General features: G+C 42.0%; 1 protein-coding gene across 2 annotated transcripts in view; it reads right to left on the reverse strand.

Moving 5' to 3' along the window:
- Positions 1-26,597, reverse strand: part of PTPRB (protein tyrosine phosphatase receptor type B) — a 66,004-nt gene that overhangs the window by 6,235 nt on the left and 33,172 nt on the right. For both annotated transcript variants that reach the window (XM_059817008.1, XM_059817009.1), the window contains exons 10-32: positions 26,313-26,579; positions 24,734-24,997; positions 23,513-23,776; positions 22,345-22,608; positions 21,367-21,630; positions 20,205-20,474; positions 19,315-19,578; positions 18,221-18,484; positions 17,551-17,832; positions 16,071-16,349; positions 13,994-14,143; positions 12,566-12,809; positions 11,309-11,415; positions 10,699-10,798; positions 8,922-9,005; positions 8,787-8,804; positions 8,600-8,681; positions 8,050-8,140; positions 6,786-6,862; positions 5,836-5,970; positions 4,649-4,771; positions 4,268-4,431; positions 2,885-3,020 (exon numbers count right to left, since the gene is read on the reverse strand). In XM_059817008.1, coding sequence (XP_059672991.1) covers positions 2,885-3,020; positions 4,268-4,431; positions 4,649-4,771; positions 5,836-5,970; positions 6,786-6,862; positions 8,050-8,140; positions 8,600-8,681; positions 8,787-8,804; positions 8,922-9,005; positions 10,699-10,798; positions 11,309-11,415; positions 12,566-12,809; positions 13,994-14,143; positions 16,071-16,349; positions 17,551-17,832; positions 18,221-18,484; positions 19,315-19,578; positions 20,205-20,474; positions 21,367-21,630; positions 22,345-22,608; positions 23,513-23,776; positions 24,734-24,997; positions 26,313-26,579 — 4,193 coding nt within the window. The remainder of the gene's footprint in view (positions 1-2,884; positions 3,021-4,267; positions 4,432-4,648; positions 4,772-5,835; positions 5,971-6,785; positions 6,863-8,049; positions 8,141-8,599; positions 8,682-8,786; positions 8,805-8,921; positions 9,006-10,698; positions 10,799-11,308; positions 11,416-12,565; positions 12,810-13,993; positions 14,144-16,070; positions 16,350-17,550; positions 17,833-18,220; positions 18,485-19,314; positions 19,579-20,204; positions 20,475-21,366; positions 21,631-22,344; positions 22,609-23,512; positions 23,777-24,733; positions 24,998-26,312; positions 26,580-26,597) is intronic.

The raw sequence follows: 26,597 nt of genomic DNA on the forward strand, positions 1-26,597 counted from the left end.
TCAACTGTAAGGCATAATTTGACATGATGCTGTGTTGGATAGCTACTACTTCTGAATGCTTTGGTATAAAGTATGTGTAACAGAATTAATATGTACAGGGAAGCATGCAGAAAAGACAAACAATTTCCTGATTTTTTTGTTCTGAAAAGAAGTATTTTCCACAGAATTTTATCACAATATATAAATATTTCATAGGACTTTGATGAATGCAAATTTTCTGGCAAAAGCAGTATTTTTTTGATCCAATCTAAGTTATAAGATTGTTTCTGACTATGCAGCAAATGACAGACTGTCTTTCCTGAAGAGTGCCTTTCATAGAAGGGAGCTAATATGATATTCACAACCAAAGTAGGGAGGGTCATCAAGTTATTTACTATTTATCAAACTACCTTGATAGAATAGATTGTTAAATCCCCATGCTTTGCTACTCTTTGTGGTTTATGACATTATCATTTTTTGATTAGTGTAGCATGGTACCCCAAAATTAGGCCAAGCATCTTCATATATCAAGGTGTACCTTTAACTCAAAGATATAACTTCTCCAATAAGCACATGCATTTTCTCCCCCCACGTCTTCTACTTGTTTTTCACAAGAGCTATTGCTCTGTGCATTTTTTCAGTGCTCTGGCTCTGGGAAAGTGAGGATGCCTGCTGTCATGCACATACGACTGCTGTCTCTGTGGCCCAGAATCCTGCACCCCACCCACCAATTAGGTGGGAAGTTGGCCAGGGCATGGAGACTTCCTTTGGCAGAGACTATTTGGGACTGAAATGGTGGACAGCTTCTCTGCCCATGTTACAGCTGCTGTGCTGAGCCCACTGCCTTTTGAGCTGACGGACACAGTTTTCTGTTACTCCCCTGCAAGTCTCCAGCTGCAGTCTCTTGTCTTAAACAGCTTTCAGACAAGTCTGAAGCAGGGGCAGTGTTTTGTTGCTGCTGTTTTACTGTGACTGCATAATGTCAAACAGGATGGTGCTGTGACCTTTGGCTGGAGCATCTCATTGCAAACAGTCCTATCTGCTGGCCTGTGCTCCCCAGTGGGATTTAGCTTCCACCACATCAACAGAACTAGCTTTAATCTCAACCCCCAAACAGATTGTGGAAGCCAAGACATGAATGATAATACCAGAAACTAGGGTCTTCACACACATCAAATGGAGTTTGTGGACCAGATCTTTTCTTCCCCGTTTCCCCACCTCCTTTACTTTTTCTTAAAAGATGGGTAAGAATTACTTTGTAATTCACTGCTCATTGCAAACTTTGAATCATCATAAAACTCCAGGGTAAATTTACTTAATTTTCTTGCAGGAGGATGAGAGATTGCATTGTTTGTGCTCCAAGCTACCTTGACGAAAGTCAGTTCCAAATCAGAAACTATATACAGATGCAACTGACAGTTCAGATTAGTAAGACTTGCTGAGAATACAGCAGGTCAGTGGCTATGCACTGACACAGCTACATGGTCACTCTACAAGCATGTTTCAGTTCAAGTGGGGTGAGTATGTATGAGCTGCAAAAGCCTTCTGTAAACCTATTTCCGGGATGCTGCTTGTGAATTCTTCCAGGGGCTGGACTGGTTACAACAGGGATCTGGGTAAGACTTGAGCCACTGCTGGTTTGGGGCAGAAATGCATGTAGTGCTTGTAGTGACAGAGTGGGGTGCTTCTCACTATTGCTGTAGATATTTTGCTTGGGTCTGGCTGCGTTTTGACTTGGATGTCATGTCAAGCTCATGCCAAAGGTGGGCTTTGTATCACACAACTTTAGTTGTCTATAAGCCTGGTGTCAACTTTAGGCTCTTGAGGTAGTTGCCTCTTTTTTCCAGCTACAGAAAAAGAGCCACACTCCTGAGATGCCTGTCTGCCTTTGCTGACTATGGCTGATGGGAATGTAGAAGGTGAGATGGATCTGTTTCTGAGGATGCCCAGACTAAGCTGAGAATCTGTCTCCCCTCCAACAGGAGGTCTTCTGTGATTAAGATAGTTCCAGGAAATCTCTCTTTTGCATTCCCAGTTGAGCCTCTCTTTATACCCATGTGTGACATTTACATCTATCAGGAAGCACTGTCACGGATATTTTCGTTTCCAAATTGCAACAAAGAGCTCCATTACTATTAAGCTACAGCCAGACCCATCAAACTTGTTCTGACTCCCCTATTAACAGTTTACAGGGAAAATGTAAAGACTGCCTCCACAACTTGCCTTTATTAAATCAGCTCCTAAGTGTTTAGCTGCTATTAGTGTAAAGTGATTTTCTTGCAGTTTTAAAAGCACAGAAAGAAATCCCAAACACGTACTTTTCCTGCACTTCAAGAATAAATGTACTTGCTTTTGCATAGTATGTTAGGAGAATGCTGATCAACTTTCCAATACCATTAATGAAAATAACAGAGCAGCTCAATAAAAAATGAACTGCAAAGCCACAAGGTCACAGTGCTTAGAGTTTTAAAATTATGTATCTCTAATTTTCCCACCCCTCCATTCCCTTTCCCTATTATGTCGACCGATCTGGCTGGTTTAGGCTTGCGTTCCAAACCCATCCCTGAAGGACTTCTCTCTGGTCAAAGCTCATTTACTGGGCACTGCACTAACACAACAATGTGCTGTTAAGCGTCTGCTACATAACACTGCTGGGGTGATTGTTGGCCAGTGCCAATAGGAGAAATCTATAGGAAGTATAGCTACCACTTCTTATGGTTTGGACCTGCTGTATGAAAACCAATGGAAACAATTCTGAACTAGAAATTCTTACAGAGCTAAAATATATCTAACTAGTATTTCACAGAGGGGTAACTGTGAAGTGCTTAGAGAGCCTTTAAGATGAGAGACTGATTATTATATACTGCAGCTGGTGTTGCTGTATTGTAGGCTATCCAAAACTTACCTCTGTCTGAACCATGTGAACCCGGTGAAGCCTTAGATCATGTACTGCTGCATAAATGTCAACAGTGTCCTTTGAATCCAGCTGCTGCAGAATTCGGTCCAGTGCAATGAATGTGCCAGTCCTGCCAACACCAGCACTGGCGAAAAAAACAACCCAAAAGATTTAAAAGGAGATGGATCAAAGCATTCACTATCTTCATGTGATACTTTTGTAAAGTTCCAATCTCCAGGGTGAGAAGCTCATTGTTCAAATGGCATCTCTGGGACTTCAAACACTTTGTAATGGAATTTGTTTAGGAAGGAGGAAAGGATAGCAATGGTAGAGGTATCTCTGCTACTGCCCGTACTGCTCTCTGCTTTGGATTAACCCAGTCATCGAGATACACGGAGAGACTGGACCTGACTGTAACTTTTAAACCTCTTCTCTCCAGGGATGAACCAGTAGGCTTAATTCTAAAAGGTAAGTTGGCTTGTGCCTTATGGAAGGGCAGAGTAAGGCAAAGTATCCCAGAGTCCCCAGTAGCTGAAATGCTGGTAGGTGGGGTTTAGAGACAGGAGGCAGGGAAGAGGAAAGTTGACCTGCCAGTGATACAGTATACATCTGACATGTTGCAGTACATGATGTACAGTCAGATACAGGTGGGGTCATGTAAGATACATGCCTCAACCCATATAATGGGTGGAGGGGTCAGATACTACATTCAGGTAGTATCAGTGAGCATATGGCTTTATCAGAAGACACACACAGCACCAGACTGCACTCCCTCTCTCGCTCTGTAACCCTATATTCTGCTGCAGCTAGCCAGTGGATCATGGATCAGGCAGTCCAGTTTTGCCTTTTTTGTATATGTCTGTAGGGGTGATTCACAGAGCAGAGGAAAAACTGCAGCCCTATGGCTGCACAACAGCAGAAGAGCATGAGAAGGCAGTAAGGAGATGGAATCTCAGTCAGAATGGGGGAAAGGATGGATTGGCCAGCTAGTATCAACATCCATACATAGCCAGATTCACCCCTTGGTATATCTTACCTTTTCAGAACACCCCTTTGTGATGCAGATGTTGGGCCACAACAGCAGCAGACAGGCAATTTAAGAATGCAAAAGCTTATGAGCAGTGGCAGCTGCTGACACCTTTAGTGCTCTCCAGTGGTCTGACAGAGACACAGTGCTTCCCTGAGAATCATTTTGGGGGCATCTCCAGGGTGAGGTTGTGAGTGAGTGCATGTGCCTAGGGAATGCTGTTCTGATGTATCTGGAGACTTAAGCCCATCAGCTGTCTCTCAGGTTCTGTGGCTGCCCATGGCCTAACAGGGAGGAATACTTGGGATCTTCCCAAGGGTACGCACAAAGGCTCTGTGCCTCTGACCTCTTGCTGCTGCACATACCTGCAGTGCACGATAGTTGGTCCTGTGTCTGGGGTCCTGTTGATATAATCCCTTACAGTTCTGACAAACTGGATCAGGGACTGGGTGGTCTCCGGTACACCATGATCTGGCCAGACAGTGTAGTGGAAGTGACGAATGAGCCTCGTTGAGTCAAGCTGCTCTTCCTGTTGGGATACAGAAGTGTGGGTCATCAGAACAGATGAGAGAGGAGGGGACACACATAACATGCACTTCAGAGCAAATGGTACAGCTGCCACCAGCAATGAGCTGGGTATGACACAACTGTGTTACTGCAGAAGAAACCTTCCGAATTTAGCCTTGCAGGTGTTATTAAGCAATTAATTTTTTTTTTTTTTTTAAAAAAGACGAACACAAACATACGCTGCAGATTTTAAACTCTCGTATTGTCCATTCTGGGAGCACCGATTCAGACAGCATCTCAACGATCAGGTCTCCATAGTACAAGGAATCCTGGTCAATGGGCCAGTAGTGATCACACTTCACCTGGAGGGACACAGAAAAAGATAGATTTAGTGTCAGTAACTGCTGTAAACAATGCCTCCATCCAACAATGGCAGAAGCAGACTTCAGACCTCCTGTGCCTGAGGATGAAGGAAGAATGGCAGCAGCTGAATTCAGAGAGAGATGCCACCCCCTGCCATGTCAGCTCAACAAACAGGGCCTGGGATGGGAATGGGTTAGGATGGCACTGGGAAGTGGACGTTCTCATCATAGATGTTGGGGGGGGGGGGGGGGCATTTTCTGCGCCAACTCTGCTCAGAGCTCTGCCTGGATGACAGCTAGGCCTCCAATGCCCACTTCCCCACCTCTTGCTGAGACATGACAGTGGGGTCCCACTCAGAGACAGTGAGGTGCAGGAGGAGACAGATGGCTGCCTGTCCTGCATCTGCATTCGCCATCTCCTCAAGAAAAAATGGTAAACTGAAAGGAAATATCCCCATATATGCCACTAGATGATCACTACTTCAAGTTGGTTTAATCTTTTTACACATCTAGTCCCTGTCTTACAAAGGGTGCAGGATGTGGTCATACTTGGGGAGGTGGATTGCTGAGACAGCTAAATAACCTACCTACACTTTCACTCAGTAAGACTATTAAGTGCGTGAGTAGTCTCTTTGCTTACTACATCAGGGCTTATGCATCAGAGAGAATTCCTTGTATTTAATGATCATCATTTGCTCTCTAGAGCTTGTATTTAAAGTAGTAGTTGATTGGAGTTGATGTGATAAACAGCCATTTTTTGCTGGTGGTTGTCTTTCTGCACGCTTAAGAGGATTATATTAGTACTAGTGAGCGCTGGATTAGACACCAGAAGCACTGAGCTCTGTTCCTAACTCTAGCCTTGACATGCTGCATGATCTTGGGATGGTCATTGCATCCCCACTTCACAGCCTTAATCTGTCTCCAGTCTTTATATTATACCTCAAATCTCTTACTGTATATATTCTTGACTGGGGCCTTTGGCATGAGTATGATGCAAATAATAACGATAAACTTTTAATAGATGTTAAAACAGTCGTTAATAATAACAAAGAGTCACTACTCACCCGGCCCTTCTCAAGACACTGGGTTACCATGACAATATTGTGAACATTTTGTTCCCATGCCATCTTCCAGAACTCATCTTTGGTACCAGGCAAAGGGCCCTGAGTCGCTATGTATTCCCTGCGGAAATTATTGCCCTGCAAGTAAAGAGAACGCCATTAGTTTCCATAAAGGCAGAAGAAAAAGGTCTTCTAGCAACTGTACAAGCCAAGGGGTTGCAGCCAGTGCTCTGCAGCAACAATGCCCTTGCTGGGACAATAGTTTTGAGAGCTAAATCGTTGCCTTGGACCTGGAAGCAGAAGGCTGGCTGAAGCAGAGAGAAGGAAGAGACTGCGGCAGTGTATCTAAATACTGTTCCTTTTATGGCAGTCAAAGCTTTTCATTGTTCTATTGTGTTCAGCACAGTCTCAAGCAATTTTGGAACTACTAGGGGGTTTTGTTTTATTTACTGTTTTTAATAAATTAGCTGAGTTCTGGCTTGAAATCTGGATTGCTAAAGCCACTGCTATTATCAATCACAACTCTCTGGCAAAGGGCATTATTTTAATCTCAGCCAGTTTCACCATCCTGCAAGGTGCCAACACTGTCGGGATGAGCTACAGCTCCACAATGAGGATACCACCTGCAGTGATAGCTACAGTTCTTGTGGACACTGTATAAAATCAGTGACCTTTAAAAATGTGTCCTTGGCCAATTAGACTTGTTATCTTACATAACTATAGCAATCCAAGAAAGTGTCCTTAAGTGCCGGCTAAATCACTCACAGTTAACCTAATGGCAGTCAGACACAGCCTTTCAGCACACCCACAAAATGAGTTCTCAGGCTTTTAGCTCAAGTGAATAAATGAAGGGGGAGGGGAGCCTTAAGAATCCAGCTTTATATTGAGTTTTAGATGAAGGACAAATTACCACTGGAGGGAGGACTGTAAAATACCATCCTTGAGTCACTTACTGGTACATAGCTTGCATTAATGTAGTCTGAGCAAGGGTCATCGTCCACATTGGAAAGCTTCACTCTTGATGTATCATCTAGGAAGAAATTGATTACAAGAGGCTTATGGCTAGATCTTGATTTTCATTCCCTCTCCTATTTACAGAAAGGCATTTGTGCAAGGACTGGCAGCGTTATTACAAGGATTTTATATGGAGGGCTAATTTAGAGAGTAACTGTTTATATTTGTACTGCCTCCTTCATCCACAAGTGCTGTGGAGTGTTTCAAAGACTTGGAGATGGGTGAGTGAGAAGGAAGCAATGAATACCCAAAAATTCCTCTGCTGAGTTGCATAGAATTTTTTATGGCAACAAAAGAGCTACAACAGCATCCTCCTTTGATCCTGACAGCAGTGTGCTGTACTGGAGAGCAGTGCCCAGTGCTGCCACTGAAGGAGCGGTAGGGCTTCAGTGGTCTGCACAGCTCCTGAGCTAACATGTGCGAGCAGGCCTACCGTCTTCCCTGGGACCGGTGGCAACTCCAGTACTACAGAGTGCCTAAGCCACCAGGTCACTGATTTGTGAGATAATGCTATGCTGGATCTCAGTCACATGTTGTTTCTTGTACATTGCGAGCATGCTCCCCAGCCCGGCATGGCAGGCAGAACACAGGAGATGCTGTGACGCTGTGCTCCAAGCACAAACCACATCCAGCAGCAGGGCAGTGTGTGGTGTTCCTCCTCAATGCACAGCATGTGTTACCTCCAAAACTGGCAGATAGCAGATTAAAGGGGGAAACTCTCAATGACAGGTCTTGCCTCAGGAGAACAGGGCTAAACTCACATGTGTGTCTTACCATGCAGAACCACACCAGCTCTACATTGTATATTAGGTTTGCTGTGTCCTCTAAAGACGAAAGATTTGGCAAGGTTGCCAAAAAGCACTGAACAGATGACACCCTATATGTAAACAATCCTACTGTTATTTCTACTACTCTTGTTTTCATCAGTGACTGAATGCCCATAATAGCTGGAGCTTTTTCTCTCCAGACTGAAAGCTAGTCATTACATCTCTAGTGTCAAATGAAATTACTGGTCTGTGTGAAACCATTCAGGGCCATACATCATCTGACTCCAAGCACCAGAACCTGACCTGGCAGAGGTGTTTCATCTCTGACAGGAAGGAGGGAAGGGATTGGCTGCACTCTCTTTTCCACTAGGCTTGCTGAAAAAAGTGAAAAATAGCTGTTGTGATGTAATATTACACAACCAAACCTAAAACTCACAGGGCAATATATTATTGTATCGATTTTTCCCTCTGTTCTCTGGCAGAAGTGCTATGTCACATGTCTGGTTTCGACCCACATCTTTTAAGTCCTGCAAAAAAAAGTAGGAATAAAATGTGAGGTGAAAGTAATTAAAGGATGTGACAACACAGGGGGACACAGTGCTTATCAGCTCTCAAAGGCCATGGACAGAGAATGGGTGTTTTTTTAAAAGAACAAACTGAAATAAATCGGTAATCATACTGGTTTAAAGCAAGCACATGGCTGGAAGGTGCTTTCCATGCTTTATCACACAGATGTGCCACACAAATGAATGCGCCTGACCTCAGCCAGATAGGTATCAGGCAGATGCTGCCAACCAGAAGATGCTATGCCAAATGAAGAGCTGGGTTCTGCATTAGGACAAGTGGAGTTCAGGTGAGACTCTCAAACTTATTTGGATTTCTGTGAGTCAGACAAACAAATGCAGGCCTTTCTAATGCATTAACCCATCAATTCAGCCAGCCCACCCCCTCATAAAGTAAGTCCTTTGCCTAGATTAGGATCCCACCTCATACTCCTTGGACAGGAGGTAGTTGGAGTCTGCTTGAAGTTTGGTGAAGTGTGCTTCAAAATGACTGACTTTGATCGGACTAAAATATTCAACAGGAGGAAGAAAATCACAGGATGAATCACAGTCATAATTTATCCAGTTAGTTATCAAGAAGCTTTTTTAGGTATTAATTTTTTCTTTTTACCTGGAAGTTTTCCTGTTCCTAGAAATGATTTAAAAAAAAAAAAGAAACACTTCATCAGTGAGTGACCAGATGTGACTGTTCATCCATGATGCCATGTTAAAATAGTGCTCTTAGAAACAAAACTTTTGATTTTACCCTTTTTGCCCCAAGTTCAGGTGGACTGACAGTGGTCTGTCCCTGCGAATGCTCAGCCTTGATGTAGGTCTTTCGTGGCCATTGCTGGAATAAAAAGGAAGGTATTGTGTTTTACTGTTATCTTCCGATACTGATAAAAGCTACCAATAACATAACTTACATTATTAAGTTGGAAAAAAGGAATTTGAGAAAGTCTGCTTTGATTTGTGGCTCTGATCATGTGACATTGCTCTTAGCTGTGGCACGGAGTTTTCTTGTATTTTAGTTTGGTATTAGTGATGCGGAGTGTATGCATGTGCACATGCGGTAAGACTTTTTTCTTACTCTGAAACACTCACAGCCCAGCCTATCATTAAGGAGGGTGTCCTATGTTAAGTCAGGTCCTAAATTGGTTGATTCTCTACATGCAGAGAGGAACATGTAGGTAGATTTTCAGACTCTGCAGACCAGGCCTCCAGGAAATGCCCAGGTTCATAGCAGGAGTAAGTGACAGCACCACAGTGGGCTTTGGGAAAGCTGCAGAAGTGGTACTGACTCCATACGGTTAGTGATGCCTTTCACCCTTTCACTGCCATCTCCTCCTTCAACACACCTCCCTTAGAGAACACTTTCTCTTTATGTATGATAAGGGAAAACCATACCAGTACTTGCAGTCCTGCTGGCTATATAAGTCACAACAAGAAACCACCCTTTATCTGAAGTTTATCTACACTAAAAAAATGCAATGAGATGTGCAAGGTGGAAAACACATCAATCTGCACTCTGTTCGTGCTCTATATGTCACTACGTACTGATGGTTAGGAGTGTGCAAGTCTATACATGCAAAAGCAGACTTTATTTACTATTGCTAATGATTTATGTCTCTTTTTTTTTTGGATGGCATATAGAGGAATACACTGAATTTGTTCATAGAGCCTAAGAATAGCATTGCTAAAGGGTAAATCCATTCTGGCTAAAAGCTACAACTAGTCAGAAAAGAGATTTTTTTAAATGTGATATTCTGGCATCTGAAAAGCAAATTCAAAACAAAATAGACCTAATCTTGTATCAGTAAAAGACCTGAATTTCAGATTTTCAGAGCTTCCCGTGTAATGGAAATGTTGATTTTTTTTTTTATTTCAGAAACCGCAAGGAATTTCATATCAATAATGTCATATCTCTTTCAGTCATGCAAAATGCTTTAAATGGATAAAGCTTTTTTCAAAGTTGAGACAGAGTATTTCACTTTTTAAAAACATACTTACAATTCACTATTTAAGATTCATCTATAACGTGAAATATACAACTATAATCGACAAAAAAATGAGAAGTAAAGTTCGAACTAATCTTTTGGACACTGAGGTAATGTTACACCTTAAGATTTTTGAACTGAAATGATAACATCTAAATGAACAGTTTCAAGAGCTTCCCATCTACAGTGCAGATGAAATTAATTTGAAACATTTCATTTCTGACAAAAGACATTCAGTTTGAATAATAAACCATTTTTTCAGAAATATTCAGACTCCTACTGAAAACTAGAAGTTACAAGGATCTTCTATGAGATAATTCTGACTAACATCAGTAGGTATTCGAATCAAGAATATATAGAACTCTTAATATTTAAGTCATTAGTTCTATACTTAGTGTGTACAGATGTTGGGGGACATAGATTTTATCTGTTGAATAGTTCAGCTCATTCCTCCAATTTTACAGTTATGCTTTCAATATTGTATTGCTTAAATGAATAATTTGACCTGATGTCAATGACAGAGACTGATAAAGGGATTCAACTTACCTAACTTTTTGTCTGCAGACAAATAAAGCAGTAACAGCCACTAACATTACAATCAGAAACAAGCCAGCACTCACACCTTCAATAACTCCAAACAGAGGCTCTAGAAACAAAACAGTGTATTTATATATCTTGAGGAAAAGATATGAAGAATCAAATCATCAATAACTTTCAGGGGATATGTTATTATCAGCTAAAGAAAATGGTTAAATACAAGGAAACGTAAGGCTTAACTAAAACCTGGCCTTGATTTTCTGTCCTCATTTTTTCTGAACATCACACAAAATCTTTCACTTCCAACCACAGTAAAAGAAAGCACAGATCCATTATATAGGAGTTTGGTTCTCTTGCACTTCGAAGTTTTCTTGGTGATAGCTTCACTGAGCATTCACCCTTTCCTTTACTGTCAGCAGCTCCATCAAGCAGTCCTCTGAATTTTCAAAGTAAGGCTGGATAAGCCATGGCTCCAGCTTCATTTCAGAGCAGCCTTCAGGACATGCACAACAATCTGTTTTTGTTTCACTCCTTGCAAAGTTTTCTAGATACCAGAGTGTTCTGAGGCACAACATATAATCATGTGCTACAGTCATTGAAAAACAAGCCTGAAACTAACCTGCCTCTGTAGTGATCGGTAAAGAGAAGAAAGTGTCTGCAAATAGAGGTTTAGGGAGTTCCTTCGGGTCTTCACTGAAGAGCTGGGTAAAAGCCCGTATGCTGATCCTAAAAAAACAGTACTGTTATAGTTAGAGCTCAACAGATATTCAGAACTGACAGCAGAAAAGTAAGAACTCATTTGCCCCTTAGAGATAACTAAAACCTTTCCACTGACCACAGACAGTCCTTAATAAAGGGGCCTGAGTTAAATACTACAGCTGGGAGAATCCAGCTAGTACAGATGGAGGGCTCTGCGGTACCGTGGCAGAGGTAATGGATGGGGCTCTGGCTGCTGGCACGCACAGCCTGACCATCCCTGAAAGCAGGACTAGCAGAAGCTGCAGAGGGGAGAGCACTTAGAAATGCTTCTTTAGTGGGGAGATATTTTCCTTCCACATGGCTGGACGGGGCTGCGCTAATAAAGAAATGTTCAGTCCTCTTGGTTCTCCTGGTAACATGGATATTTCCCAGACAGAATTTTTGGGAAATGTGCCCTAATGAGAGCAGACTGTGGCAGGGTAGCACTGTCTTGATGATGATGAAGAAGCTGAGAGGCATGATGTGCACTGCCTGGTACGTGCCTTCCGTCCATGTGGCTGTGCAGTGAGCAGCTTGCAGACTTCTTGGGAGAGCGTTTGCCTGCGGGAGTGTGACTGAGCTGCACTGGAGCTCAAGTTTGGTCTCACAGCTTGCGTAACTGCTGAGCCTGGTCTTGGCAGTCACCCTCTTCCACACCCTACAGCTAACCCAGGCCTACCTCTGGAACCTGAGGATGGTGCCACAGGTTAGAATAACCTCCAGGTTTTTCTACCTTGTTCCAAAGATCGGGTGTGGGGTAGAGGTGCCAAACAGACCGAGTGAAGCATCCTTGCCTTCTCCTGTTAAGTACTCTTCTGACTTAGCTGATGGTCTTAAGTCTTCCCAAAAAAAGATTTAGCAGCTATAGGAGGGCTCCCCATCAAGTTGAGGGAAATAAATAAGCCTATTCACTGCACTAAGTTTTGTGCACAATTAATTGTATCATTCCCATGCTAGTGAAGGACTGTTTCATACCTATGGAATGGGGGCATGGATAAAGCTTTCATAAATTCACAGTAAAACACAAAGAACATCATAAACCGCACTTACTAATCTACAGAGGCTCAAGTGTATGACACATCCAGACAACACCATGCATAACAACGTGACAGAGCACAACTACCAACATAAATCTAACCTATAAGCAGTCCGAGGCTTTAGAGGTCCATCACAGAATTTTTGCTGATCTGGATCACACCTTCCTCCCAGATTTTCCATTTCTCCTCCAAGCTTAATTTCAAAGCTTTTATAGTCGCTGTCAGGGTTTTCAGCACATCTACTGGCAAAATAATTTGTCTGGTAGATGCGTATAGAGTCATTGTGTTTGTACTCCAGGTAGGAAGGTAATGGGTGCTGCTCATCAGGCTTTGGTCCTTCACTACCTGCATCGTGCAGAGAAAGACAGAAGGTTTACATACCGCAGCCATTAATGTGATGCAGTTTATAGGCTCAAGCTGTTGACAGACATATTCTTATCCAACTTCCTAGCATTCCTTGGAGGTTGCACAGGCTACCTTGTGAATACAAAGCTACAGTGGTTAGGGTAACTTGTTTCTAGTACCAATCTTGCTATTATTTTTCTGGGGAACTTCAGACAGATTTCCTCACAAGACCTTAGTGCACCTTTTCCAGATACAATGCTGCAATAGGTATGCGCAGATCGAATTCAATGCTATGACATTTTTTTCTGTCCTGTTGGTGGGAATCTCTGTGATCCAGAATCCTGGATCCTATCACCAGCTATTTCAAAAAGCAAGTAAAAAAAAATTTACACACACTGACAAGTCTTCTGTATAGAGAAAAAAGCTGCAATAGGAAATGACAGGAGTCCCCTGAATGGAAACTCATGATAATGTGTAAAAGACTCAGGTGGGCAAAACCATGGCAATGAGTAATCCCTTTCTCAAAGAGCTTTATAGTCTGCACAAACATGACAGAGTAGACAGTGGAAATATTATCTGTGCTTTTTTCCCATAAAGGCTGATGGACAGAGAGATTGAGAAACTTTCCTGGGGGTCACAAAATATGTCCTGGCATGCCAGTAAATGAAGCCTTCTAAAAACAATGTATTAATTGTTGAGAAATCCATTGGTTTTGTCACATATAGGTCAACTGCAGAGAGGGAACTTTACATGCATGCTACAAAGGCAATTGCTGTTTTGTTTCACAGTGCTGCATGCAAAGTCATTTTCTTCAGTATGCAAGCACCACCTGGGGGATGCTACCTTTGTCTGTGCACAGCAAGGCAGTTTATCCTGTGTCCACTGCCAATAGCATCCAACGTAAGTCTCCTACTGTGGAAATTTCCTGAATATACAGGAGTACAGAATATATCTAGAGTACAGAAGCTAACTACTGCTTCTGGCTCTGCAATTGCTACAGACCCTCTGAGGAGAAGAATAAGTTTCTAAGTCCCCAGGCTAGGGAGCAGGTATAGATCCAAAACCTTTATGAAACTCAGTCACTAGATGAGGACAAGCTCCTTTGCTGTGTAGTGATGGGAGTGTACCTCCCCGTGTAACTCCTATAGGCTATAGAGAGAGTGGTATTAAATCATGACACTTACCGTCAGCCTCCCTCACAACCACAGTAAAGTACTTCACAGCTCCATTAGTATCACTAAACCAGCTGCAGTTAAAAGTAAAGTTGATGGAGGATTTGGTAATCAGCACCTCTTTTTTGTTCACTCGTATGTCTGGAGGTGGCTGAGGGGGACCTGAGTAATTAAAAAAAAAAAAAGAGAAAAGCATTATCTATGCATTTGCTGTGAGCTAGACCCAGTAAGGGAAATAAAATTCTTAATAAAGCTCAGCTGACTGGACCCAAGTCTCTGGTTCTATTCTCTTTGCAATCAAGAAAGTGTCTTCACCTCCCACAGGGAAACTGCCAAAGGATGAAACAAGCCAGCAGTAAGTTAACTATAGTAAGAGTGGCAGCTCCTTGGTAGGAATTCCTCCAGAAGCCCACATGGAAATGCATTAAAGTCTTGCTGAATCTATGAAATCAGAAATTGTAGCTGCTAAAACTGACACAGGTTTAAGCCAGGTATTTGGAGGCGACGTAGCACACTCACTACAGGAAGTTACCTATATTAAGCATCTAAATTTCCGCTTCCTTTTCCAGAGGAACAGCCCTGAGTCAGCCAGAAACAGCATTCAACTATAGAGTACCATCTTCCAGACTGACTGCAGAATTTCCATAGGAAATATTCTTCGTATGATAGAAAGCTATACCTCAAACAGTGACATAGCAGAACTAATCTGGAAAGTGAAGTACACAGGGAAAAACCTTCAGAGAACCAGTGCAGCAAAAGTGGGGATTTTAAAATTCTGTATTGCTGCATCTTTTAAAAATCTGTATTACTGAAACTATATTGCATGTATGGGAAACATATTGAGTATGTAAGCAGGTGGCTAAAATTAAAAACGTTTTAGATTGCAAAAAGAACCAATAATTCACACATTTATATGTTGTTTACCTAAACCTCTTAGATCTACAAAGCCTCCTGCAATTTTTTGTGTTCCCTTGAGGTAGGGCCTCCAGTGTTAACCAGAGCCTGGGAGGGCAGCAGTGTTCAAAACAAGTAAGAACAAATGTGAAACAGCTAACCTTCAAATAGGACTCAGTCTAACTTCTTGTGACATGAGTAGCTACTTCTTACTATTACTGAATTTGTAGCATCCTTTGTGGTAAAGGAAGGAGATGACATGGTTGCAATTAAAAGGCAATTGATGGGGGAAGGGAGAAGGTGGATTGGTGACTGAACTCTGTAGCTCAGCTCACTAGCTCCCAAACCAAACATAATTTCTATGATCTAGCATTTCACACAGATATGGCTTTTAATAAGCAGCTATAGAGGCATCCCTGAATAGGCCTCCTGTCCATCCTGTCATTTTTGAGAAGTTTAGCCCTGGAGCAGTTCAGGCCCCTGCATTGTGCTGTGCCACTGAATCCAGAGGTACTGCAAAAACTGGAGCAGCTCTAGGGCCAGCAATGGCAGGCTGTTGACTGCAGTGATGCCTGGCAGTGCAGAGGCACCAGCAGGTGCTGTCACTATCTTCCACTCAGCAGCCTAAGGGTGGAGAAACTGCAGAAGCTGTTTCAAAGCACACGCTTTGCAAATCTGTGATCTTCCCTCAGGTCTAACTCCTACAGGTGATTTGGTCAGGTAGCATCTCAGAAGAGCGTATAGAGAGCCCAAAGAGGACCCAGTGCCACAATCCATCGTCCTTACTGAGGGATCTTTTTTGCTGAGGATGGCTACCGTCTGTGAGGGGAAACAGTCAGGCACAGGAAGCCAAGCAGCAACCATGAGGACAATTAAAGGCGTGGGAAGACGAGTACATCTTTGGTGTTGAACATCAGAGTGACAGGATAATTTTTCATGTTTCTCAGGCTATATTTCATGAATGAGTCAAATAAGCAGGTCTCACAATGTAATGAGAGGCAATACAGTTAAAATCCTGCATTGCCTGTCACAACAGGGACCAAAGGACAGGTTCATCCTATTTTGGCCACCAGATTATGAGTGCCACACACTGGCAACTGTGGACTTCAGAACTCCTTTTGCTGTCTAACCATCACAAGCAATCGCTTATTGCTGCTCACTGCCTCCCTTCATGGCAACTCTGAATTCGACTTACGGTCGATCATTGTGATGGTGCTGTCTTCAACTACTTCACTCGTCATGTCTGCAGAATGCACCTTGATGGACACCAAGTATCGTTTGTGGGGAACGAGGGTCATGATATTAAGCAGAGATTTGTCTTTATCTATCCTTTTAGAAAATTCCACTTCACGAGTGTCCAGTTTTTTGCATTCGACGCTATACCCATCGAAGTCAGAATCCGGAGGAGTCCAGGAACATGCAATGGCAGTAGAGGTCTGGGGCCGACAATGAAGACTTTGTATCTTGTCTGGTTCTAGAGGAATGTTGAGAAGTTGAAGCTCAGTGGGAAAAGGGAAAGGCATCATGCACTCTGCTCACCCCACAGCCCCTAGATTGTGTATCAACCATTTGATCAGAGCAGAAGGATGGGAGCCAGAATTCCCACCTCTCCTGCACATATGTGCTGTCTGATTATTAGGCAAGGCAGTCTTACTCATTTTAGCCATCTGAAATTGGATCTAGTGACATCAGCCTCTCAGGTTTGTGAAGCTTCAGTAATTGTGAAAACAAAACTACTTGCTGAAGTCTTAACAAGAATAGCAACACTGGAAAGCAATGGATTTCTAGAACTCCATTACAACTTACTTGAGGTTACATGTGGTCAATAGTATCAGTCAATATTAATACTGTCATCTCATGACTGATCTGTTTTCTGGGTAGCATGTGGTGTGTCCATATTACTAAGGCATACCACAGAAGTATGCTTTATCCATGTAATATTGGAGCACCATTTATAACGTGCAACATGTAACAAGGATGGGATTTCACTTTCAGATGGCAGACACCTACATTTAAGTGGTTAAATACAGGTGAAAGAGGTAGCTATGATCTCATTCTAATTAATATGCTGAATGAAGTCTAAAGAGCTACTCAGCTTACTAAACATAGATGCCAATTCGGAGATGTGTCCCACCCCAAGTGACATGAGGGTTTGCCAAGGCTCAGTTATTTTTACAATTCCAGGTCACTTTTTCAAATCAGCCTGCTACTGAGGTTGCTAGAGACAGCTAGACATGATGTGGATCCACAGACACAGACAGAAACACAGAGCAGTGAAACACTCCAATTCCAGTTTCAAACCTATTACAGCAGGGTTTCATTCATCCTTCCTGTCTGATCGTTCAGAAACATTTTGATTATTTCAATATCTTACTGTCCCCAGTGTCAGAGAAGTTTGGATATTCAGCCTTATTTTACCCCTGAAACTGATTGATTCAGGCTCTGCAACCAAACAGCCCCACTCTGGATGTGAAGATTGCAAATGTATATCCATTTTCAATCTTTAAACAGTTGACCTTGCACACAGCAAGGGCTTAGTCTAGCTGAATTCCTCATCAGTCATTCATGAATTTATTAATGGAAATTCCTGACTGTGAAAGGAATTGGTAAGATTCAACAGTTTTGCATTTTCTCCAGCTCAGTGTTAGAGTGCAATGGAAATAATCGTTACTTACTCGTTCTCACACTTGCAGATTGTGAATGACTGTATGTCTTCCAGCTGTCGCCACTGACTGTTCTGACGCTGAACTCATAGAGTCTTCCTGGTCGCAGGCCATAGATGATGCGTACTTTTGATTTGCTGCTGCTGTAGGGATTGAATACTGTGAGGGGATCTTTTGGAAGCCACTGCAACTCAAAATCGTCATAGTCTGTCCAGTCTGGAGGACCCAGCCAAGTGATTGATAAAGAAGTGTTTGCAACATCAGTAAAGGATACAGTGTTGGGAGGGCTGGGTGCTACACAGAAAGGGGGGAATAAAAGGGAAAGAAAAGAGATTCTTAACAAATTTTTACACAAGACAAATAAGATCAAACATGCATTATTTTCTTCATGCATCACAAAGTGGTTTATATTATCCCATGTACACAGCCAGTTACTGCATCAGCACTGATGTGGTGACTTTCACAGACATTATATATTGCTGAGCCTTTGAAAAAAAAACAGTGCTGAACAAAATCACACTCCATTGGTTTAATACCCTTAAGGATATCCTTTTATCTTTACACCTTCAGTGACTCATATAATAAAACCTCCCTCAGAATAACTCTGTTGCATAGTTGTGAACTAATATGAATTCTGACAGATGGGACTAAACAAAAATCTCAAAGCTTTTGTGTCTCTTACCTGTTCTTCCTTCAGCGTTCGCTGTGTTGGTCAGGTCACCACTGTGAGTCACCACAACCAGAGTGTACTTTCTGCCAGGAATGAGCCCCTGGAAATGCCATTCTTTCAGGTCTTTCCTGTGCCATGTTTCTTTCTGTGTCCCATTCGGGTTGTAAAGATTCAGCTCATAAAAGTCAACATCTCCTGCTGCTGGACCCCAGGTGAACCACAGACTGTCTGTCATGTTTCGGTTGGATGCCTTCAGACCAACAACTGGGGCTGGTACTGAAAAAAAGGGGATGAATATTACTTTATGTAGAGCATCCTTAGGGTGAGGAGAAGCAACAAGGTCAAGCAGACCTTACATTTAGCCTGTAATGACAGCCATGTAATAAACTAGGCCACCACCACAGCTGGCCAAAAAGCCAGGAAGCATCAGGAAGTATATCTCAAAAGTTTGTTTTCTTATTTTGAGCTGCCTCTGTCCCCAAAAGAGGCTGAAATGTTTATAATAGAGAGTTTTGCAAATGTTAAGCAGCTTTTTCCCAGTGTCTGGAAACATGCAGTTCTGAGGTAGCCAAAGAAAGCGCAGAGGCAGTGGTACACAGTAGTTACTATATGGTACCTCAGCAGATAAAGAAAGGTTTCAAAGAGTGTCAGGGCTGCTAGAGCTGCTTAGGAAACTCTGCTTCCCACGTGTGGCTAAACAAACATGGAGCTGCAGCCAGAGCTCCCCAAGGGAAACAAGTTTTACTTCACTGGTATATCGTCCACCCCATTAACCCTACTTGCATTGCCTTCTGTCTTTTCCACTGATAGACCAATATTGCTTTTAGGATGGGAAACAGCTGTTTTCTTTAAGTCTTACACAGCACACATTGGGATGTCCTTCTCCTGACTCGAGTACCTGGGAACTATTGCTTCAATTTTCCTCTTGTAACCACATCATTCAGAATTTACCTTCTTCTTTATCTAATGCTTTTCATGTATAAGAGCCAAATTTGATATTTCTAATAGTTGCTCTAATCTAGCATGAACATCAGACTCAGATCAGCTCACTGGTGGCCCTCATTAGCACCACACTGGAGATAGATGATTTTCTTAGATGTTCTTGCCTGTTCTTCCAAAGACAGATGACTCATTAGTGAGGTCTCCGCTGTGGGTAACAATCACCATTCGATAAATCCTGCCTTGCCGCAGGTTCTGGAATGAACATTGCTGGAGGTGCTGCTCTCCTGAAATCCTGTCATGAAGGGACTTGTCTGGGTTGTATAGGAAGATGTCATATGAATCAAGCTCCCCCTGTGAGGTGGTCCAGCTGAAGGACAGTCGGTCAGTGGTGTTCTCTGTGACCTTCAGATTTGTGACAGCTGCTGGAACTGAAAAGAAGGATAAATGCAAGAGTAAATATCAAAGTGTCTAGCCACTAAGCTGAACCTTTAATAAAGTAACAACTCATGGCTGGAATACATGTCAATTAAGCCACAAGTAGCTAAGTAATGTCAACATCAACTTTCAGAAGCAAGGGGAAGGCATTTATGAGGTGCTGCTGAGTCTCTCCAATACAATGTTTGTATTTCCCAGCAGGCCTGGTTCATCAGCCTGTGCTCACACAGAACTGTCCATTAGTTGCTACAAGAAGCTTTAATTGAGTAAAGACTGCAAGACTTGGCTCTAAGTTTAGAGGTGTGTGTTAACGTCAAATCCTGTGCTAAGAGCCTTGAGATTCTGAATTAAAAACTTGATGACAATAAATTGTTCAGGTGGTTCCGTAACAGATAGACTGGGGGAAGCATTCAGCACTTTCGTTCAATATCCTTATTATGAACTATGGCCACATTATTATGCTAACAAATTTCAGATTCACATATCAGGAAAAATGATGCATAAATATCTGGAGTCTGTTCCTACTGGAATCTTTCCAGAATCGGGATATACAAATGATTCATGTATTTAATGATATCTGACTGAGGGAGCTATAAACAAACTGAGAAGTTCTAATTACCTGTTCGACCAACAGTTTCTGCTCGTTTACTGAAGAGCCCGCCACTAACTGTCAAAACTTGTATTTTATACTTCTTGCCGGCTAATAAATCTTCAAATTTGTGCTGTTTGGCAGTAGCTGGCTCTGATTTGTTGCTCAGGAGGATTCCTTGCTCATTCAAGAGCAGAATGTCGTATCTTTCAGCCACACCAGGAGCCTTCTGCCAGGTTACTAACAAGGAATGACTGCTGTAAGCATGATGGGCTAATAATTCCTGGACAGAGGCTGGAACTGGAAGCAACAATTAAAGGCAGATCATTACCAGGTGAAATATGGACCATTCAATACACAACATGAATAGAGTAATCAATAGACGATATCTTTATACATTTGCATGTTCACTTGTGGGAAAAGGGACATCTGTGCATGTGTTTGCACAAGCAAATAACTCCTAGACATAAATACAATCAGATGAACTTACAGAGCATCATGGACATCTGAACAGGGCATGAAGAAGCAAGAGATATACATAAACTATCATGAAAAGAGGGAGAAGGAGAGTGAGATGAACCGACCGAAACAGTTAAGAAAGGCATGTGAAGAACTGAAAAATAAAGAAGTGATAAATTGGAGCAAAATAGTGGCACAGAATAGAAAATGATAGCCAGCAGCTGTTGCACAAAAGTCATGGCAACAGCAAACACATGCAGGTGCTGAAGAGAGAGGATGGATTAAAAACAAGGTGTTCCACTGTTTGTGTGTCCTGACATGCAGTATATTGGGGCAATACATTGTCTAACGAGCCTTGACCATGCAATGGGCTCTGCTAGACCACAGTATTTGACTACACAGAGCCCTGCAGATGTATGTGTCAGATGTGTACAGGCACAGGACTGAGGAGGGCTGGAGCTACGTTCATCCTATAAAGGCACACTTTGGGCTGGGGACCTGAATTCCACACACATTTAACCAGGTAAAGCTACTCACATGACACATCTCACTGGTATTAACAGAGCCAGGCCTAAGTGTTTGTAAAAGCGAGGACTCATGCTCTTTGAGATAAAAACTTCCCGTGAGTCTGGGTCTCCCCATACCCAACAGTACATTCATAAACATTATTAAATAAGGGTCAGCTTCTGGGAAGACATAATGCAACTTGCTCCTTGTCTCAAAAGAAACGTACTTGTTCTCCCAAAAGCTGCTAAGCTGTTGTGCAAGGTGCCACTGTTAGATTGCACCACCACCCAGTACTGCTCCCCAGCTTCCAATTTGTGAAACATGTGCTCAGAGACGTGTTTGGAGACACTCTGGGAATCAAGCTGATGGTTTTGCTGAAATATAGTCACTGTGTAGGAATCAACATCTCCACCTCCAGGAGTCCAGCTCACTTTCAGGCTGTTTGTCATGCCGTTAGGTGACACATGAATGTTTCTGACCGCACTTGGAACTAGAGAAAAAAGGAACACAAAGGCACCTGCTCACAAATTCCCTGTTTGATTTTTAATTCCTACTTTTTTATAGCCACAGCAATTGTTTCAAAGGACAAAGAGCATTTACAGGTACAAGTAATTTCACTCATGGGTAAAGCTGAAGGCATTTGTGTAGGATTGTGCCATTTTAGAAAAGCAATTCTATGTGTTTACAGAAAGAAAAGTAAACAAAAAGTAAGTTAAACAGAAAAAAAGTTTGTATGTCCTTTTATCTGGATAACCTCCCTCTTTTCTGAATGATGCTTTAGAAACATCTCAGAAAATCAAAGCTCTTTATGTACACTTACTTAGGCATTTTGGAGTTATAATCTCATCCATTCATTTCAGGTGGGTAAACAGAGGCGTAAAATAGCTTAAGTGATTTAGCTAGACATACTAAGCAAACAACTGGCATGCATGGGAATTACAGAAACCCAAACACTGACATCTCAATACCATTCCTATGCAACAAATCAAATTAACTGCCAATAATCAAATATTGGTGCCTGTGACATTTATTAAGCACAGATCAAGTTAGCTGACGCACTACTGTGTTTTTCAATGAGAACTGCTATCTTTGTGCCAGTGTTACAAAAGCTCAAATAAGATCATGGTTCTCCCTTGATTTTCTGTGCCTCATTCTTTCCTCTAGAGAAGCCTCAACACATTTTAAATATCACATTATTTCTTACTTGTCAGGCCTTCTATGAAAGTAGCACGTTGTGCATCTCCACTGATTGTCAAGACAAGAATTTTGTATAGACGTCCTGGAGTCAGAGCTGTGAACCAATACTCCTCAACGGTGTTCCCAAGGAAAATGGGTGGGAAGATCTTCATATCATTGAAGAGGAGCTGAATCTCATATTTATCAACATCCCCCTCAGCCTTTGACCAAGTTACCTGCAGATCTTCTGTGCTTCTGTTACTAAGAGTCAGTTCCTTCACTGACTCTGGCACTGAAGAGGTGAGAAGAAAGATAGGAAACTTCTCAGTTACCAGATTACAGCAAAAAGATAACAGCTCTGATGCCATGCTCCTGAGCTAAAACATTTCATTCAGTTCCCTAGGAAAAGCAGTAGATTGCACTCATTTGCAACGCTTGATGTTTGTGGTTTGCACCATATCTAACACTGGAAGGTCCCATTTCAGAGCAGGGACTCCACAATCTATCAGCATAAAAATAATAAACAAATAATAAAGGAGCCTGCAGGGAGTTTGCACAGCCAGCAAAAATTGAGTAGGATCTGCATTACAACAAATGTGGCGCAAAGCGGTGTGAGCTAGTGGAGACCCAAGGCAAGCCATCTATGTGAGGCAGGACCACGCTGCACAGTTCCCAAATCCTGCCAAATGCAGGTCAGTTATTTTTGCCCAGTGCTACATCTGTGTTGATAACCTTGGTTTCTTAACATGGCTCATTGGTTTACATGCCAGCTCACAACTAGCCACCTTACCACTCTTGCCCCATGCTCTCTAACTCCAGTTCTTAAGGTAATTTGAGTAGAGTGATAGACGGTCTAGCCTGTCTTCTTCCTTATACATTTCCATGACTAGAAAAAAAATGTCTTGTATGTTCTGGCATAGCATATGTGGAAATCTGTACAACTGTTTTTCAGTTTTCCATGTTTAAAGATTTGCTTTTCAAGTTCACAGCACAGGTCTCTTCTTTCACTTTCTGTATATCTGTAACTTAAACATTGGTCATAAACTAAATACTGCTTTCCATATTTGGAATGACACGCATTCAAAGCGTCGCACTCAACATCCTATGTTAAAATCATATGCGATTTTTGAGCCCAGCTATGGTAAACAGAAAAAAATCCTGGAGTGTTTCAGGATATTTCTGGGGTATTTACTTACTTGTTCTGCCATAGACCCTTTCACTAGTTTCGTATTTCCCACTCCTTGTGGTGACTGTGACACTGTACTGCCTCCCTGGGACGAGGTTAGTGAACACACATTCATTTTCATCCTTTGGGACACTTTTCGTTTGGATGAAAGCATTGTTGTTCTTGATGATCACTTCATAATTATCAAAATATCCAGAGGCATGTAACCAGGACACCTTCAAGCAGTCACTTCTGGCTGAATTGCTGACAGTAAGTCCCTGAACACTTGAAGGGACTGAAAGAAAAAACACAATTAAAGATTCAGAAAGCAATAACTTCCTGAAGTAACAGGAGTTGCTGTAGTGGACTATATTTGTGGTAATTACCAGACTTTTCTGAGGAAGTTGCAAAAAGGCCACAACATGGATTTAAGCAATACTGTACCCTCTAAAATAGTAACTCTGCAGTTTCCAGGCTGCTTTACGTCATATGACAATAGTTTGCCTTTCCAATTTTTGGTCTTTTGGAACTTGTTCAGTTTTGCTTATAGCAGTGGGTTCTACAGGTTCACACTAGTCCTGAATTTGCTTCTCCTCATTTAAATGGCTGTCCCTTGGATTTTCATTTACATCTTGAGAAGACTAAAATTGCACTAATTTGATACCCTTTGTAATTTTAACATCCGTTACCATCTTTCTTTTATTCTACTGGTTTACCAAGTGTAAAGTCTCAGTCTTTTAAATGTTTGAGGAAGTTTTAAGAAGTTTTCCATCATTATTGCCACCCTTCTCTGAAATATCTCTTTTCCTGTTATATTCTCCTTGAACACTGCATGATCAAAGCCATAGACGTGGGTGTTACATGACCAAAAACAATAGACATGGGTGTTACTCATTTATGTGACACCTTATTAATATTTTAGTAGTTAGCTCCTATCCTGTTCAGGATATACTCGAAGAGCCAAGTAGAGGGGCTAAGGGCAGGAAAATGCATTTGAGCCAAAACTGATACATGATTTCTGCTCACTCGCAAGGACTGACACATGACTTTTATTCATGTTAAAGTAATTTTGTATGACATAAAGCAGCAGTAGGGGCATAAGAATAAGACTAAGTCTGTAAAGCTGTAATTTTACGGTTTGACGCTCCAACCCCTAGTCACCCATCCCAGCTTGGTCAGATATTGATAGATCATTGATAATGGCTATACAAAGTGGTTATGGTAACGCTATTCGCTCAGAGGCTCCATTTACCTGTTCGTTCCTGGCTGAAGGAATAATTTTCATACTTCCCACTCTTCGTGGTTATCATCACATTGTAAAGTGTCCCAGGAGTAAGGCTGCTGAAGGAGCATTCACTGAAGGATTTGGAAATGGTGAGAGTCTGAACAATCTGGTCATCGTGAGAGAGTGTTACCAAATAATTGTCTACATCTCCAGAAGCTGGCAGCCAAGAAACACTGAGGTAGTCACTGCGACCTGAGTTATTTACTGTTACTCCAGTCACGCTGGAAGGAACTGTGCAACAAAGAGGAAAAACCAGAAGAGCTTTAACTAGCTAATTCCTATTGTTGTGAGAATGCCTGGAATGCCAACCTGTAAAATAAGCAGTCTGGGACTCCTGAGAAGCTCTGCGCTGACTCCCACTCAGCAGCACTCATCTGCTTTGTGGAAAACAGGGAAGGAAATTGTCTTTGGCAGCATGATCGCAGCACTTCTAAAATCCCAAAAGATGAGTTATGCTCTCAAATTGCCTTTCATCAGTAATAGCAATAACTACTGAGGTTTGTATGAAGTTGAGGCCCATAGCAGAGTGTGTTTCATTTACAATGAGTTCTCTGACGCCTAGTGGCCAAAACATGAATGTAATTTGTTTTTTAAGCCAGCAAGGTGAGCTCTAAGGCTCCACATTGCCAGAACTACAATCACTCAGGTACAAAATTATTAGTTATTACAGGGGCAGACTTAATCATAATGAACTGCCACATTTTCACTGGACTCTGATGCACTGAACTGACTTACCTCAGTAGAGGGGCTGCCCATCAGCTGTCAGATTCAAAAATATTAGAAGATTTTACAAGATGTCTATGTACTTTAAATCTTTTAGTGTTATTCTTCTCCAATTATTTTTCTTTTTTTTTTTTTACCTGAAAATAGTTGTTTTCAAGGAGAACATTGCGGCAAACTGCAGAATGCCTGGACTTTGCCAAATTCACATAAAGAGTGAAATTGAACCATGTTGTCAATTTTTCTCTCTATTTCAGTATCCAAAGGACTGATATTACATTTCGTGAGCCATTAAACTTAGAATTTGATGCAATAGTAAATCCTGTCCTATGCAGTATAGAAGGGCCTCATAATGAGTAATTAACCCTGGTGGACATTCTTTAATGTTGGATGGGAGAAAAAGAATGGGTCATGAGAAACTGAGACACAAATTCATCCCACCACCTTTAGGCAGCTAATTTGCGCACGTAACTAAGGAGCAATCACCCTATGGTGCCATCTAGTCAATGGAACAAGAAAGTCTCTTCCAAGGAGTGATTCACCCACCACAGCTGTACATCACTCTCAGGGCATATTTTTGTCTTCACTGCGGAGTGATCCTGCTGTACAGCGTTCCCATTGTACCCAGAACAGGTAGCTCCCTAAAGCTACGTTAACATGAATCTGGACCCACAGTATGCCTGAGGTCACACACAGGAATTATATGGCTGAAACTCCTGTGTTTATGAATTCTCAGTCCAGTGGCTTAATCACAAGATTATTCTCTTCAATAAATTCAGCTTTTAGGAACTGACAAAAGACATGCTGGAGTTATTTTCCTTTTTACCTGTCCTCCCCTCCGCAATCGTTTGCCTTGAAGATATCCCCCCACTGACAGTGGTCACAACAACTGAATAGAGTCCTCCAGGTTTCAGGGGATAGAAGTGGTATCTGTTGGTTTCACTGGGAACAGTCTCATTTTTAATGACAACATTCTCGTGAATCAGTAGCACTTGGTATGAGTCTACATCACCCAGCGCTCTTGTCCAGTTGGTGAACAAGCTGTTCGTTGATCCCTGACTTGCCACGGTCAGACCAGTCACTTGGGCTGGAACTGCAAAAAAAAAAGTCA

Source organism: Gavia stellata, chromosome 4, assembly GCF_030936135.1.
Source record: "Gavia stellata isolate bGavSte3 chromosome 4, bGavSte3.hap2, whole genome shotgun sequence".
Taxonomy (NCBI): Eukaryota; Metazoa; Chordata; class Aves; order Gaviiformes; family Gaviidae; genus Gavia; species Gavia stellata.